This window comes from Ceraceosorus guamensis, assembly GCF_003144195.1.
Source record: "Ceraceosorus guamensis strain MCA 4658 unplaced genomic scaffold IE81scaffold_1, whole genome shotgun sequence".
Taxonomy (NCBI): domain Eukaryota; kingdom Fungi; phylum Basidiomycota; class Exobasidiomycetes; order Ceraceosorales; family Ceraceosoraceae; genus Ceraceosorus; species Ceraceosorus guamensis.
In genome coordinates this window covers 476,083-491,501 of record NW_020289996.1, presented here as the reverse complement: position 1 = coordinate 491,501, position 15,419 = coordinate 476,083, and the positions used below count along the sequence as shown (strand labels likewise).

Here is a 15,419-nt window from a genome sequence, read left to right as displayed (position 1 = left end):
TCCACTTTAGCTAAGGCTATTTCTATTCGTGAGCAAGGGACCCCTCTCGACGACGGTCTGACTGCTTTGTGCGAGTGTCCATATGAGCCTTGCTGCATCATCAACTTCTGCTCCCTGTTTCATGACCTGTGAGCACCATCGTCCACGCGTGCCATAGAGTCACGGTCCTTTTCCTCTGTTCTGCTCGACGAAAAGGCCAGTTCCAACCTGCTATCTGGCAACATTCTCTCGAGGGTGACTTGGGTATCTCAACGACTTGTTGAGGTATTCTGGGAACATACTGTGCGCAAGACTCGATCGACTCTTCGTTGCTCAATCAAGAGTAGCTAGCTGTTCCAATGCCTCGCATGGTGTGAAGGCAGAGAGGATGAGAAAGCAGGCTTGCAGCGCCGAGCCTTTGCGCCAAGACTTTCCATCCGCGCGAGCGCGTGCACGCTCATCCAAGCAAGCAAGCGCAATTAAGTTTCGAGACCCTCGATCCTGACGTTTGCGCGCTGCCCCTGCTAGCTCGATGAGGGTGCGTGCGTCAATATAGCTGTCAGTCCATCCTCTTCCCGCGCCACTCTCCTCGATCGTACTCCAACGCTGCTCGGGGAGTAATCAAATGACAATTGTAGTCAGACATCAAACCTTCTAGATGACGTGCTCCCTGCCAAGCACACGAAACAACGACATTCAAAAGTCTCAAGACGCCTCCAATCTTGAATTAAACATAATCGGAAAAAAGCTCGCTGCTCTCGAGAGCTTTCTGGGAAAACCTCGTGCACGCATTTCCACGTGACTGGAGCCAGAAGAAGCTATAGCATCACGTGTACCAACCTTCCTGCCGCGGCTCAACTTGCATGTGATCACGCACGATGGCGTGAGCGCGCACGCGGTGACTCGAGCGCGTGTACAACCTTGAATTTATTGCACTCAAGACTCAAGACTCACGACTCTGACTGATTGATAGCTGAGCGTTGATCGGTGTAATCGGCGCGTGTTCTATTTTAATGTTGTGTATACTGTACCGTACCTCCGCATGCACCCAGCACAGCCCGGCCGTTGCTTAGCTTGCTTTTTGCCCCGCAAGACGGCCAACTTTTCTGACTGCTGATAGTCGAGTCAAAGTGATGGATGTGCGAACTTTGAATGCGATCGACTTCTTTTGCCTGCTTGACTGCTGGATGGACACCCACTACTTGAGCCCGAGCATTTGACCAGTCAATCTTGAATCCTGACTTATCTCTAGGCTTGTATAATCGTTCAAGATTCAATTTGAATTGCAGGACAGGCGCCGATGCAAGCCATCATGAGAATATCTTGCACTTGAGGTGACTGTGGTCATATGGTCAAGTTTAGCACATCTTCATCCACGATTCGTACCCTTCAACAGCTGGATGCAGGTCAATGGCGATGCGTATCAGCTATTCGAATGCTCGGACCACATCTCTAATCCGTCTCTCAGCACGCCCTCCCTTCGTCAGAGCACCCCTCGTCTGTAAGCTACGAGGTGTGTATGCCCGTACGCTTCATCGCACCTAGCCGTTTCTGACCTCCATCACCATCCGCTCAGCTTCACACCGGACAATCACCGCGCCCCAGGTCCGACTCTTGCACGTCTCTGTCAAAGTAAACATGGTGCCGCCAGTCGCATCGAACGCTCCCTCATCCATGCCGGAGTCTAGGGCAGCTGAGCATGGGCCTTCGTCTCAGGCTATCGGGAAGGCGGCCAAGACTAGCCACGTGCTGCACATGAATCTCAAGCAGGCTCCTATGAAGGCAGAGAGAGCTGAAGGCTGCTATATATACGGACCAGATGGCAAGAGGTGGCTGGACGCTTGCGGCGGTGCTGTGAGTGGTGCAGCGCTCGCGTAGCTCCTGCGTGCTGCTATGTCGTAAGGTCTGGCCTGGACTACCGAGTATCCTAAAGCGTTGAAATTGCGCTGCGCTCGACATTGACAGGTATCATGCTCTACGTCTTTGCCCTTCCCTCAACTTCATCTCAGGCCGTCGTGACAGTAGGACATGGCAATCAGAGAGTCGTGTCGGCCTTGTGCGAACAATTGCAGACGGTCAATTACTGTCACAGCTTGAACTGGACCACGGACCCTTCTGAAGAGCTGGCCAACTTCCTTTGCAGCTCGGCTCCCAAAGAAGCCGAATTCGAACGAGCCTACTTCGCTTCTGGTGGAAGCGAGGCTCTGGAAAGCGCCCTCAAGGTGAGCTGCTGCCGAGTACGAGCGGGTGTTTGTTCGCCTGCTGACACTTGCACGTCTACTCCACACCGCATCAGCTTGCAAGAGAACACTTTTACAAGAAGGGCGAACATCGTCGCATCAACTTTGTTGGACGGCAACAAAGCTATCACGGTACTCTGATAGGCTCGCTGGGCGTAGGGGGCAATGTACCCAGAAGGGCAATGTACGAAGAGATGTTGCCCAGCGCATTCAACCATCACGTCTCGCCCTGTTTTCCATACCGCTATCAGCGTGACGGTGAGAGCGATCAAGCGTACGTCACACGGCTCGAGGATGAACTGGAAGCCAAGTTCCAGGAGCTGGGGCCTGACACGGTCGCTGCGTTCGTCGGCGAGACAGGTGAGTCCAACATACTGCTGGTGGGGCGCACAAGGACTCGACGCTGAACATTTGCGATGTCCTGAATAGTTGTGGGAGCAACGACAGGTGCGGTCGCCGCCGTTCCTGGCTACTGGCAAGCCATGCGCCGAGTGTGCGACAGGCACGGCGCCCTTTTGATCATGGATGAAGTGAGCGAGAGTCGCGGGAAAGACAATGCCGCGCTACAAGCTGACCGTGTGTGCATCGCTCTGCAGATTATGAGCGGTATGGGTCGCACGGGCTATTTGTGGGCTTTCGAGCACGAACACGTTTATCCGGATATTGTTACCATTGCCAAAGGTCTCAACGGCGGGTGAGTCTTGGGGTGCTCGATGAGGGGTCTCAGTGCTGATCGTCGTCACTCCCAATCTCAGCTATGCGCCGCTTTCGGCGGTCTTGGCCAATAGAAGGGTAGTGTCGACACTTGATGCAGAACCAAGAGGTGTCAGCACCTTCTTCACCTACTCCTCTTGGTCCGTAGGAGCGCGCGCGGCGCTCGAGGTGCAACGCATCATCAAAGAGGACAATTTGGTGGACCAGTGCAAGAGGCGAGGCGTCTTTTTGGAACATGCGCTGAAAACAGTTCTGGGCGATCATCCTCACGTTGGCGACATCCGAGGAGTGAGTCGAATGGCGACCATCATTGCAAAGCCAAACACAATCTGATGAGGTCGACTCTCTGATTCGCACAGAGAGGACTCTTCTACGGCGTCGAGTTTGTTGCCGATCGTAAGAGCAAGGAGCCATTCGCGCCGCAGCTTGGAGTAGCACCGAAAGTGGTCGAAGCGTGTGAGTCGCCTTGGGGGTGACCAGATTCGCACTGGTCCGTGGTGAACAGCCAATTGACATCTGATGACCTCTTACACAGTAATCAAGTCAGCCACATCAGAAAACGCTGGAATTGTTCTCTATCCCGGCAAGGGCACTATAGACGGTGAATGTCAAATACGATCTGCCCTCCTTGAAAAGCTCGCACGAGGCAACATTGCTCACTCGTGACGTCCTCTTTGACGTACAGGAAAACGAGGCGACCACGTCCTCATTGCGCCTCCCTACACAATCGAAGAGGCCGAGCTGACTTATGTCGCCGAGGGTATTCGAAAAGCTCTAGATGCAGTGTTGCAGGCCATCCAGTGATGAGCCTGCTGGGACTCGGGCCGAGCCAAATGTAGGTTCGGCCCTCCTGCTGACTCGTTGACCCAGTGAACAAGGTGCAGGCCTCTTTCTGATGACGAGGAAAAATGAAGAAATCTCTTCATACGAAGCTGGAGACAAAAGAATAGTTGTACAATTACATTTCAAGCTGGGAATGATCAGCAGTGATGCGTGCGATGAGTCGTGAGACGAGCCATTGAGACGAGCAATGCTGATCTACCTGCGGCAAATCATGCTTGAATAGCCATGCTGCGGTGGCGCACAGCGACGCGCATCATGCCTCTCGATCGCTCTGCTGTCCACTGGCGCTCCGCCTGGCCTTTTTGGTGCTAGGCAACCAAGAAGGTCTTTTGAGCCTGTTTGCCAGCCTCTTTGGTCCTGAAGAGGGAGGCGTCTGCGCATCCTGAGCGGATGATGTTGAAGAATAAGAGGCGGAAGGATCAACGCCATGGCCGTGTGGAGTGGTGTGGATCGAAGAGCCCCTGGAAGCTGAAGGAGGAATGGAAGGCCGAGAAGCCAAGTCTGTCGATCCGTACGTGGATCTCGAAATTTGGGCGTCGGAGGCAAAATGACTGGCAGATCCTCGCAACAGCCTCTTGCCTTCTCCAGTAGGTGTTTGGGATCGCGAAGCGTTTCCGGACGCGGGCGTGCTCGTCGCGTTGGTCGGACTTCGAGAGAATAGAGAAGTAGCACCTGCAAGGCTGTTGGAGCTGATCTTTCTCTCCCTCTCGTATTCTCCCCTAGCCCTCGCAGCATCCAATCTCCTCTTCGATTCTTGCCTCGACAACCGTCTATCGTTTGGATTGATATCGACAATGTCGTCCGGATCCAATTCGCTCTCCTCTCCCTCCTCCTCCTCTTCGCCTTCTGCGGGACCTTGCGCCGGGAATCCGAGGGATGGTGGTGCTTGTCTTTCGAGATCGCGAGAATTGGAGTGAAAATGTTGAGCATGCATGGGCGAGCGAACTGAACGCCTCGAGATGGACGCGGCTGGAGAGCGAGGCAGAGGTGAGAGCGTATCTTGAGGTGGAGAGGTAGCCAATTTTGCGGAAGGTTGAGTGTAATGGTCCAGGGGCGAAGTGGGTCTGGAGGGGTCGTGTGCCGACGTCGACAGGTATGAGGAAGGACGAGCAGCCTTGGGTGTGCGTACCGTGTCCGTGCAAGTCTCGCCACCGTTGTCGACGCCCAGATCCGCTTCTGTGGCCTGCTCCGTATACGCTTCTGCGCCTGCTTGTTCTCCCGACCGCCCTTCATACAGACTTTCCACTTCTCCGTCCCACCTTTCTGCTGCCAATGCCTGTTGCCAGCGTCGAGCACCTGCTGCATTGACCCCGCCTGGTGGGACGCGGACGCCCACAACGCCTACAAAGAGAGCCCACTCGAGGAGGGTGAAGATGAGTTGCTGACCGGAGAGGTACGCGACGCTCAGGCGCGGAAGCTCTTCGAGATGATGAGGAACGCTAGTCAAAGAGGCTCCGATACCGTCCATGCTCCGCGCCTTTGCTGGCAGTAGAAACAAAACGTTGGACACCGATACAATGACTAGGATCGACACCTGTCCTCAGAGTGCAACCGAGGTGGTCAATCATTCTCCTCTTGGTATCCTCACACATCTACGCTCACTGCGCAAACGACTCACCAGGCAAATAGCTGCCACTGCGATGGTGAGCTCTCTTACTTTTCGCGAGCAGCCGATCACTCCCACAGTCGTAGCTCGAATGAGACCCGACGCTGCTAAAGCAAAGATCAGCCTCCTCGTCTTTTCCACTTTTGCCTGGTCATCTCCTCCTCCAGCCGGGTCGTCGGAGGATGGGCCGTAGAGAAGTAGCGCGGTGAGTGCTGCGCAAATGAGTATATCCAGAGTAGCCATGATTGGCAAGAATACGAAGAAGCGAGGTCTACCGAGCGGCACTGGCAGCACGATCGGCGACGCAGCTGCCTCCTCTTGACTTTCCGCAAAAAACTCGTCATTTGCCACATCGGACGGGACGCTCTGCGAAGCGCGTTTGGAACGACGCCCGCCAGACGCTCGGCCCGCATGTATGGGCTGATCGTCCCCGATGAGGATGTATGAAGTCGGTCGGAGCTCTGGAGAGGTCGTCGTCGCCGCCGTCGCTTCCGCCATGATCCCGAGATGCGCTTGGATCGAGTCGATTGCTGGACAGGAACAGCTTCGAAGCAGGCAGCTGGATAGGATGTCGTGTCGTCGACAGCGGCCCAAATTTCGCAGAATCGATCCAGATGATGGAAGCAATGACCAAGAGGTTGAGGTTCAAGTCACCTTTTGCTGGCGCACGACTCGCTCGGTGAAAGCACCGCACTGCGCGTTAGAATTGAGCGCGTCAGGGGTCACGTATGCGGCGCGCGTATAACGCGGCTACACATGCAGCAGCAGCTATTAGCAGCCAGCAGGGGCCGCGGCGCGCGCGCGTTTGCAAGGGGAGAACATCGGGAAAGTCCGTGCTGTGCAAGCATGGCGTGCACCTCCTCCTCTCTTCCCTCTACCTCACCTTGATCCTTATCCGCGCATGTTGGCACAATTCTCCTCACAAGCCAAACAAGCCGAACGAAGCACGTGGCAATCGCTTTCAGCTTATGCAAATACAAGCAAGTATACAAAGATGAAGTATTCGTGTCGAAGCGTGCCAGGCGCGCTACACGGCGAAATACAGTGTCGAATCTCAAAAAGACGCCGGCACTCGAAAGAGCTCACTTTCCACGTCCCTGACCGTAAGCCTTTGAAGCGTACTCTCCATTCTCCACGATGATGTTGGCAGGAGTCTGGATCTTGCCATTGATCCAGTTGTCAAAGATTTCCAACGCGCCTTCAGCGTACCTCTTTTGCGCAGAGATTGTCGTTCCGCTGTAGTGAGGCACCATTCCGTTACCGTAGGAGCTGCCGGATGGACCGCCGGGTCCTTGCATAGTGCGCCAAGGGTGGTCCTCACGAGCCGGTTGCTTGTCCCACACGTCGCCTGGGACGTGGCAGCACCGGGCGAGAAGATGAGGTGAGCACGACGAGGTGTAGAGAAGAGGGCACGACGAATGCCACGCAGAAAGAAAAAAACTCACCGGCATATCCGCGCAAGTGTCCGCTGTTGACGGCGTCTGCAACGTCGTCTGCCACGCAAATGGCACCACGAGCAGTGTTGACCAACCAAGAGCCCTTGCGCATCTTTGAGAGCTTCTCCTTGTTCATGAGACCTTTTGTGCCCTCGTGCAAAGGAGCATTGATGGTGACCACGTCGCACTGGCTCAAAAAGTCGTCGAGGTCTTGAACGCGTCTAGCTCCCACCTCTTTCTCCGCATCAGATGGGAGGTTTTGGTAGTCGAAGTAGAGGAGCTCTTTGCAGTCGAAAGGTTTGAGACGTTGAAGCACTCGGAATCCGATACGTCCAGCTCCGATCGTACCGACAGTCAAGCCTTCCAAATCAAAGGCATTCTTGGCAATGTCTGCAACGTACCACTCCTTGTTCCTGTACACTTGGGCGTGACCGACATTGTAGTTGCGGACAAGTAGAAGAATGGACATGACGACGTGCTCAGCCACGGAAACGACATTGGAGCCAGTCACTTCGGCAACTGTGATCTTGCGCTCATTTGCCTTGTTCAGGTCCACATGATCCGAGCCCACGCCGGCGGTGATGGCGAGCTTGAGCTTGGGTGCCTTGTCGATCAGCTCAGCGTTGATGTAGCCAGGGTGGAAAGGAGTGGTGATGACAACATCAGCATCCACAATCTCCTTGTGGAGCACACTGTTGGGTCCCTCCTTGTCATCCGTGACCTAGCAGTGCATCGAGGGAGTAAGACACTCGCTTCAGCTTCCGATCCTCGAGATCACAAACATTTGCGTACACTCACGATAAAGGTGTGCCCATTGTCCTTCATATACTTCTCCATGCCAAGCTTGTTCTCAGTCGTACCCAGCAGGCGCGACTCTTCTTGAGCGGCAGGACCGCCCTTGTACAGCACGCATACGACTTTGACCATGTTGGCAGGTGAGGAGTAGAATGGTCTTTGGGAAGATAGAGCAGATGGCGAATGCCTCGGAATGGCTGATAGAATGGCGAAACGAGATCAAGGCCAAGGAGGCATGAGGTGTCAATAATGCCGGGAGAAAGCAACAGGAGCGAGCTACATTGTCGCTATTTGAGGACAACGGTGCAGACACGTAAGATGTTGTCGAGCTGCTGATCAGGTCTTCGTGAGCTCCACATGCAAGAGGCGTAGGGAAGGCAAATTAGCGAGGCAATTACGTGAATGAAAGCTGGCCCACATCAAATGTGGAGAGCGGGGGCGTTGTTATTGCTCGTGGGCCTCAGGTGGGAGGGTCTGTGCTGTGCTGTGCTGTGCTGTACACCTTGCATACACCGTGGATATACCGTCCGTCGTGCACTCTCCTGCGACTGGTAGCGTACGTACGAGCTAGATCGTTGCATGTAGAAATCATGGCATCTCTCCCTATGCCTGATGCGCACCCAACGATGCTGGGCGATATGACGACTGGCGCCCCGCAACGCGGCGGCAAGCAGCACATGCAGTCAAAGTGATCCAGAGGGCAAAGTTGACCCGCGGTCGACACCCAGCATCAGCAGCGATATAGAGAGGATAGCCCGGCCCATGGCTATACCGCCACTGCCGTCTCCATCAGACAAGCGGCGCCCGATCACCTCCACCTCCATGTCGCGCTGCTGCTTCAGCGGCCCAGTGCCTGGGCTCACTGCATCCGCGCACCCTCGCTTCTCTGCTCTTGGCATCCTGAGGATCCTCATGTCCACGAACGGCACGGCAAGCGAGAGGGCAAAGAAAGCAAGTCAGCCAGCCGCTTGCTCCGATTGCATAGCCATGGCGAAGGCGAAAGCAACGTATGACTTCAGCTAGAGTGGTGGAGAATACTTGACAATTCTATTCACATCCGGGTGGGCGATCATGAGAGCATTGCAAAAGGACGCTCGCATTGCAACGTCGCTCATACCCGACCGACGCTTGCACCCTGATTCATATCTCATCAACATCTTCAACTCGCTTCCCCACATCGGCTCGATCAGCAAGCAGCAAGCAAGTCGCGCGTTGCACAGGATCACGAATACTCTGTCAATCAAGTCCTGCTGCATCCTGCATGGAGGCACGCGAGTGCTGTACTTGCACCCTCCCTCCACTTCAACACAAGCGCAGCCGCCGCGGCCGGCGTCTCTGCTAGCTGTGATGCATGCATGCCGTTTCATCCGCGGCGCGCGCCCGAGCACTGATCATCACGCATGCACACGGATCAGACTCAGCAGCAGCCGCGCCGTCGAGTTGCTGCTGCTATACGCGGTCCCACGTACCGATATCGGCCCAATCATCAAAGCACACGCGCGCTTTTTGGATGCATGCATGGCGCTATTGCATAGCGCAGCATGGCATCGCATCGCAGCACTTTCTCTCACGCCGAGGACAGCCGTGAGCGCGAGAGGATGCCTGTGTTGCCGGGTGTATATGGTGTGCTGGCGAGTGAGCGAATGATAGATGGTGTGGAGGCAGGCGATTCATTCAGAGTGTTGTTGTTGCGTCTTGCCCAGCAGGTTGCACATGGTCAGCTGCTGGTCGCGCGCGCAGGCATTCACAATTCGGATGATATCCTGTATGACAGCCGCGAATTCAAGGCAGACGAGGTCAGACGTTGGTCACGAGGAAGAGGCACACACACCATTCCAGCATCGAAAGTTTGGCAGGCGGGATCGCATTAAAATGAATATGATGCAGAGAGACTACTCACCATCACTCTTCACTCGCGACGGATGCGACTCATCCAGACTACTACTTGCTGTTCATCTATCTAGCCGAGGAAATCAAGAATGCAGCCGCGTCTTCCGAGCGAGGGCACGCGTCTCACCCGAATAAATCTGCCGCGCGCCGCGCGCGACGCAGTCTGACGGTCTAGTCACGTGCGCCAAAAGACCAAGTGTTGGTTGAAGTGGATTCTACGAGCCTATACGTTTTGCTTCCATGCTGCCTGCTGCCTGCTGCTACTGCCGCTGCTGCTGAGGTCGATCCATCCATCACCGATACGAACCCTGAAGATCGATCGACCAAACATTCTGATTCACGATTGCAACTCTCACACATCACAACACTCACGACTCCCCTGACTTCCTTGACACGCTTTGCGCGTAGCACTACCTGTGACTGAGCAAGCGTCCCAATATTCCTCGACCTTGACACTCATACAAGCGCGCTCCGATCGGACGGACGCATACAGCCCACGCCTGCTCGCTGAATCGCACAGCATGTTTGGTGCATCTCGGCGTGTCAATGCGACACCAGTACTTGCAGGAGCGGACAAAGAGAATGACGTGCCTGTAGCCTCTCGACAAGCGAGCGGATCTCTGGGGGCAGCCGGTGTCAAGGCCAAAGAGGAGGCTCGGGCGCGCAAAGTGGAAGCGAGACTTGTGGAGGCGGAGAGGGAGCTCATCGAACTGAAGCGATCCAAGGAGGAAGTCGACGTGGAGCTGCGTGAGTGGGAGGGATGGTACGGCGGTGATTGAGCGTGACGCGCATGTGGAGTCGACTCTTTGCTGAGCCCTGTTTTCCTGCGCTTTTGGGATCGACTTGCAGGCTTGGCAGGTCAAAAGAGATTGAAGCTCGAATCGGCCTTGGAGAAAGCAAGATCCTCGTCAACTTCTGGCACGAACCTCGCTGCACTGCGAGCGCAGTTCAAAGAGTTGGAATCGCTGCACGCGACGAGCAAATCGGAGTGGAGCGGAGCAGTTGCCAAAAACAAGACGGAGCGCGATGAGGCAAGAAGCGCGGCTAGACGTTTGGGACAAGAAGTGGAGAGCTTGAGGGTGAAGGTGGAAGATGCACAGACCGAGAATGCCGAGTGGCGAGCCGAGCTGGACAGAAGAAGCGCGGCGTTGAGCGAGGCGGAGCAGCGCGCCGAGGATGCGGAAGCCAAGCTGCAAGAACAGCTCGAGCAGCACGGCGACGCTTCGCAGCAGATGCACAGCCTGCAAGAACAGATCACTAGCTTGGAAGAGGAGGTGCAGAGCTTGGATGAGCAGGTCGACCTGTTCAGAGGTCGCGAACAGGCTCTCATGAAGGCGTCTGCGTCCATAGGGCAGGAACTGCAAGCTGCCAAGCTGGATCGAGCGGATGTCATGCGCATGATGAAGATCTCTACAGCTCAAGGCAAGGCTGCGCAAGCTCAGATGGAGCAGATGGAGCAGGAGAAGGGAATGTCTGAAGATGCTTTGAGCGCTGTGAAGGAGCAAGAACAATCTCTGCGCTCTCAGCTGGCCGAAGCGCAGGAACACATCCAAAAGTTGCAAAGCAGGCCTTTCTGCGAGATCCATATCAGTGCGGAGTCGAGCACGCCTCCTCAGTGCCAACATGCGCCATCCGACAATGTGCAGGAGCTCCAGCTGGATCGGGAAGCGTATGAAGCGGCGATCGCCGATGTGAAGCAGCGAGAACAGCTGATTCGCATCGAGCTGGACGGGATGCAGGACATGGTGACGAGGATGCAACATGAGCTGGCCGATTTCCACGAGCGCCAGCCGGATCTGCTTCGAGAGGCTTCTTTGGCCCATCAGGCCATCGTTCAGTCGCAAGAGCTAAAAAAGCGCGTCAGTACGCAAGAAGCTCAGCTCAGCGCCTTGAACGCTTCGCTGGCTAAAGCGCGGGAAGAAGCGGTGGAAGGATCAAGTAGAGCACAGGCATGGCAGGTGCACAACGAAGCTCTGCAGAAGGAGGCGTGCTCGCTCAAGGAGCAGAACAAGTGTCTCGTCTCTCGGCTCAACAACGCAAAGGCCAAAGAAGATCGCTGGAGCGACGACTGCAACGAGCTGCAGGAAGCGCTCGCCAATGCAGAGCGCTACCAAAGCGCCTACGAAACGCTGTCGAAAGAGCACAAGGTGCTACTCTCTCGCGCATCGCATGCCGAGTCTGAAGCTTCACTGCTTTCTACGCTCAATGCTGATCTAGCATCACACGAGAATCCGATGCAAAAAGTGCACTACATGGATCGACTTCGGCGAGAGCGCGACGAGGCGAAGTACGAGGTGGTAGGTCTCGAAGAAGAGGTGCGGACTTTGAGACAACAGATGCAAGAGATCAAGAGGAAGTTGCACTGCTTCGAAGCTATCGAGGTGCCCCTTGCTCAGAGGCAGAGGACCACGTTGACTCGCGTAAAGAGGTACGCACATCATCGCTCCTCTTCGGCTATAAAGAGTCTGGAAAAGATTAGGTTGAACAAGACGGCTCCTTTGCCTCTGGAAGCTTTGGAAGCTGCTCAGAGGCAGATGAGCTCGCACCGAGAAGCCGAAGAGCCACAGGAGGAAGAGGAGCACCAAGACGAGGAGGAGGAAGACGAGCAGCAGGAGCCTGCGACTTTGAACCAAACTCACCGATCTGAACGCGAACGGCGAGATTCAAAGCGCAGAAGATCGGTCAAGGGACCCACGACCTCCACGCCTTTTGTGCAGAGCAAGCCCGCGGTTCGGGTCCAGCGCGCTGCAGGTCGAACCTCGCTCGTGGCAGCTCGTTGCGAGCCGATGCAAGCGCGTCGATCTTTATTGGCCTCTCTACCCGCCATCCCTCTAGCCGACGAGAGATCCGTAGATGTGCCCTCAGTTGCCCAAGAAGGGCAGCAGCCAGCACGACGAGGACGTGAAGAAGCGAATGTATGGTGCGATGAACCTGTCCCTGCTCCTACCGCAGCAGCTCTTCCTCGATCCCACTCCCTCGGCCAACTCGGTCCGGCTTCTCCGGCGGCCAAGAGTGCGCTGCTGAGATTGAGAAAGGAGGCAAAGGAAAAGGAGGAGGAGGGTGATTTGACGCTGGAGGAATTGGGAGGTGGAAGAGGACGCGCTTCTAGGATTAGAATACATCGACGCTAAGGGGCAAAAACCCCCTCCCCCCCCCTTCTTGCTTTCCTCCCCTTGCTGCCTCGCCACCTCTGAGTCTTTTGATTCTTGGCAAATTTGCCTCGCGCGCAAGTGTTCACAGTCGACCATGTACAGTATCAGTCAGCTTCCCCCTTTAGCGTTCGCAATTCCTCATGACATTCCAGCCTCGACAAAGTAATCGTCAGAACCACAAATCGCAGCAAAGAACACAAAGGGGAAAGGAATGACGCTTTACAGCTTGGCTTTGCCCTCTTCGGATCGTCTAATGATCAGTTTGACGTTCTCCGCACATGCAGGAAATTTGCTGGCGTAGCGAACAGCTTCTGCCGAGCTGGCCTGCAGGTTTTGGGGAAAGAAAAAGTCGAATGCTTAGCATTCGCATCGTGATCGGCGCCATGGGTCGACATTGCTTGCATAGATTGCGCACGCACCTGTTTTTGAGCTACACGAGCAGCGATGCCTTGTGCGATGACAGCAAGCTGAAAAGGAGAAGGAAGGTGGTGGTCAACACGAGCGCCCGGCGCCATTGCATTCGTTGCACTCGCTCGAACACGCGACTTACGCGGAACCAAGCCCATGCTTCGCAGAATGCCCAATTGGGAATAGGGAATGGTCTTTCAACCGCTTGGCAATAGATTTCGAGGTTCTGTTCCTTTGTGGGTACTGGACAAGTAGACTTGTCCAAGCCTCCAAGGGACATGAACATGTCTTCGCTCTTGCCACTTCCTGACTTCTGTAGTTGGTCGAGTGGGGCAGAGGCGATGGATGGGTCCGGGCAATCCAACGAGAAGGGCTGCAATATGTTGCCCAGATCGGAAAGAGGATGTCCGAGCGTGGAAAGCTCCCAGTCCAGCACACCAATCACGCGTGGTTCGGTCGGATGAAAAATCTGAGAAAAAGGTGCTGGTCAGCTTTTTTGTGCTGCGGCCTAGGAAAAGCGAGAGAGTGGGGACCGTGCAATCCAGCTCACCAGATTATCGATCTTGTAGTCTCCGTGAGTGATCTGAGCGAGGTGAAGGAAAGAGCGACTGGTAAGCAGCTGCAACGTCGCCACGCATGCTCTCGACGCACCCCGTTCTCGTCCGCGACCATGTTCTTGGCAAACCAAGTGGTAATGTCCTTGAAGGAAGGAATTTCGCCGACCTCTTTGCCAGTGTCCTTATCCTTCGCCTTGGACTGCATGTAAGACACTTTGCCCAGGCCTTTCAGCTGCCTCATGTAAAAGTCTTGGGTCTTGCCGTACGACTCCAGACCAACGTCTGCTGGTTTGATGCGGTGAAGCGCCGCCAACGTCTTCAAGGCTGACTCGTAGCTGCAAAAAAACATGCGGGCGCGTGATTCAGCATTGCGTGCGGCTAGCTGGACAGCCCCGTCCAAGCGGCCATAGCCCACTCACCACTGTATGCGCTCTTGTTTCGGGATGGTGACCATCCTGGGGTCCTCGAAGATTCTTCCCTCAACGAATTGCATAATGTACCAAGGAGTGCCGAGGATGGAAGCATCTTCGCAGAGCGTGTACACTTTGGGCACAGGCACAGCGTCCCTATGTTTCAATCTCTGATCGTCGTGCGGACCGGTGCCCTTGTCTCCTGGAAGCCTCTCGTTGTGCTCTCCGAGCGCCTTCAGCACCCTGTATTCTCGCTCCACCGCGTGAGCAGTGGGAGATAGCAATGTGCCGGGCGGCTTTTTGCGCAAAACGTATTTCGAAGCGTCGCTGTCGGTCAAGATGTACGTCGGGTTGGACTGCCCAAAGCTGAATTGCTTGGCGGTGACGGGCGCTGCAATGCCTTTGACGTTTTCTGAGGAGAGGCAATAGTGCGCGGATGCATCACAGCGGCAGTGTGGGTGAGCTTCTGGCAGTACCCTGCGTCCATACCTCCTCCTCCAGTCTCGCGTCGCTGGATGCGTTGCACTTGCGATCCTCCCCCTGCTCGAAGTGTTCGCTGCGCACCTCCACCTCCCTCATCACGTTGCAGCTGCACTCACTCTTCAGGTAGTCATTCAGCACATCCAAGTCGATCGTGTTGCGTATCTCGCCATACTTTTGACCCTCCTTCTTTGTCGACCCCGACGAAGATGAAGAGGAGCCAGACATTTCCACTGTCGATGTGCTCGGTCGTGGGGAGGGTGAGGAGGATACTCTCAGTGAAGCTGCGTGTGCTCGTTGAAGAAGGAGATGAGGCCAGTCGTGGTGAATGCGAGGGTGAAAAGTGCTCTGAGCGAAGGGATGTGGAGTCGAAGGATGCGGAGCTCACAGCTGATCCAATAGAAGTCACTTTGTGAGCCAGCCAGGTCAAGGAGGTGGCTGATGTCCAAGCATGTACGCAACAGCTGTATGTGCTGTAGCTCCATACACTTCGGCAGCGCTCATCGGCCCGGATCACAACCGGGCTGGTCCAGCGCGCGGCCGCTGGAGCCTGAGTCAAGTTTGAGTCAGAAGAGTGTGGGGATATATGCATCATGGGAAGAGGTCACGTGTCCCACACGTCTTGGTATTTCGTCTTCGACGCGCGCGCGCGCGTGTGCGTCCAAGTCCTGAGTCCTGCACCAGCAGGTCCAGCGTGCTGAAGTCATTGAGTCTGCACATACGTAAAGAGTGCTAGCGATTCGAGACTTTGAGCGACATCGTTTGGGAGGAGCCAGGAGCGCAGTATCAGTAGGAAGTACCGAATTGGCTCCGAGCAGGCATGACGGGCGGAGGAGAAGCGGTCGCTGCGAACTCGCCAACTTTGAATGAATCTTGAAGTCTGATGAGTGAGCAGAAAGACAGCACGCG

General features: G+C 55.4%; 5 protein-coding genes across 5 annotated transcripts; 2 read left to right on the top strand and 3 right to left on the bottom strand.

Moving 5' to 3' along the window:
• Positions 1–1,141: 1,141 nt before the first annotated feature.
• On the top strand, positions 1,142–3,917 carry IE81DRAFT_319275 (PLP-dependent transferase). Its single transcript, XM_025512676.1, has 10 exons — positions 1,142–1,492; positions 1,556–1,833; positions 1,989–2,201; positions 2,276–2,579; positions 2,649–2,749; positions 2,816–2,913; positions 2,975–3,221; positions 3,293–3,389; positions 3,469–3,534; positions 3,619–3,917. The coding sequence occupies exons 1-10, from the start codon at positions 1,390–1,392 to the stop codon at positions 3,735–3,737; spliced, it is 1,626 nt and encodes a 541-aa protein (XP_025373527.1). The 5' UTR covers positions 1,142–1,389; the 3' UTR covers positions 3,738–3,917.
• IE81DRAFT_319274 (hypothetical protein) lies at positions 3,698–6,011 on the bottom strand. Its single transcript, XM_025512675.1, has 2 exons — positions 5,395–6,011; positions 3,698–5,310 (listed from the first exon to the last, which is right to left on the bottom strand). The coding sequence occupies exons 1-2, from the start codon at positions 5,623–5,625 to the stop codon at positions 4,030–4,032; spliced, it is 1,512 nt and encodes a 503-aa protein (XP_025373526.1). The 5' UTR covers positions 5,626–6,011; the 3' UTR covers positions 3,698–4,029.
• Positions 6,012–6,464: 453 nt separating this feature from the next.
• On the bottom strand, positions 6,465–7,745 carry IE81DRAFT_332976 (NAD-dependent formate dehydrogenase; the record flags this gene model as incomplete). Its single annotated transcript, XM_025515351.1, has 3 exons — positions 6,465–6,730; positions 6,828–7,539; positions 7,617–7,745. The coding sequence occupies 3 exons, from the start codon at positions 7,743–7,745 to the stop codon at positions 6,465–6,467; spliced, it is 1,107 nt and encodes a 368-aa protein (XP_025373525.1).
• A 1,785-nt stretch (positions 7,746–9,530) lies between these two features.
• IE81DRAFT_363345 (hypothetical protein) lies at positions 9,531–12,658 on the top strand. The gene is made up of 2 exons (XM_025516761.1): positions 9,531–10,250; positions 10,353–12,658. Exons 1-2 carry the CDS (start codon positions 10,025–10,027, stop codon positions 12,632–12,634), a joined length of 2,508 nt encoding a protein of 835 aa, XP_025373524.1. The 5' UTR covers positions 9,531–10,024; the 3' UTR covers positions 12,635–12,658.
• Positions 12,659–12,779: 121 nt separating this feature from the next.
• IE81DRAFT_319271 (APH-domain-containing protein) lies at positions 12,780–15,045 on the bottom strand. Its single transcript, XM_025512674.1, has 7 exons — positions 14,630–15,045; positions 14,040–14,442; positions 13,715–13,955; positions 13,614–13,646; positions 13,206–13,532; positions 13,075–13,122; positions 12,780–12,979 (listed from the first exon to the last, which is right to left on the bottom strand). The coding sequence occupies exons 1-7, from the start codon at positions 14,736–14,738 to the stop codon at positions 12,875–12,877; spliced, it is 1,266 nt and encodes a 421-aa protein (XP_025373523.1). The 5' UTR covers positions 14,739–15,045; the 3' UTR covers positions 12,780–12,874.
• Positions 15,046–15,419: the final 374 nt, after the last annotated feature.

Excerpts from the sequence above, each read along its gene's own strand:
- IE81DRAFT_363345 (XM_025516761.1), top strand. The coding sequence starts at position 10,025 with ATGTTTGGTGCATCTCGGCGTGTCAATGCGACACCAGTACTTGCAGGA. Across the intron at positions 10,251-10,352 it reads GGAAGTCGACGTGGAGCTGC|GCTTGGCAGGTCAAAAGAGA; the intron begins GTGAGTGGGAGG and ends ATCGACTTGCAG.
- IE81DRAFT_319274 (XM_025512675.1), bottom strand. The coding sequence starts at position 5,625 with ATGGCTACTCTGGATATACTCATTTGCGCAGCACTCACCGCGCTACTT. Across the intron at positions 5,311-5,394 it reads CAGTGGCAGCTATTTGCCTG|GTGTCGATCCTAGTCATTGT; the intron begins GTGAGTCGTTTG and ends CTCTGAGGACAG.
- IE81DRAFT_319275 (XM_025512676.1), top strand. The coding sequence starts at position 1,390 with ATGGCGATGCGTATCAGCTATTCGAATGCTCGGACCACATCTCTAATC. Across the intron at positions 1,834-1,988 it reads TGGACGCTTGCGGCGGTGCT|GCCGTCGTGACAGTAGGACA; the intron begins GTGAGTGGTGCA and ends ACTTCATCTCAG. Across the intron at positions 3,535-3,618 it reads CGGCAAGGGCACTATAGACG|GAAAACGAGGCGACCACGTC; the intron begins GTGAATGTCAAA and ends TTTGACGTACAG.
- IE81DRAFT_319271 (XM_025512674.1), bottom strand. The coding sequence starts at position 14,738 with ATGTCTGGCTCCTCTTCATCTTCGTCGGGGTCGACAAAGAAGGAGGGT. Across the intron at positions 13,956-14,039 it reads AAACAAGAGCGCATACAGTG|CTACGAGTCAGCCTTGAAGA; the intron begins GTGAGTGGGCTA and ends GTTTTTTTGCAG. Across the intron at positions 12,980-13,074 it reads CTCGTGTAGCTCAAAAACAG|GCCAGCTCGGCAGAAGCTGT; the intron begins GTGCGTGCGCAA and ends CAAAACCTGCAG.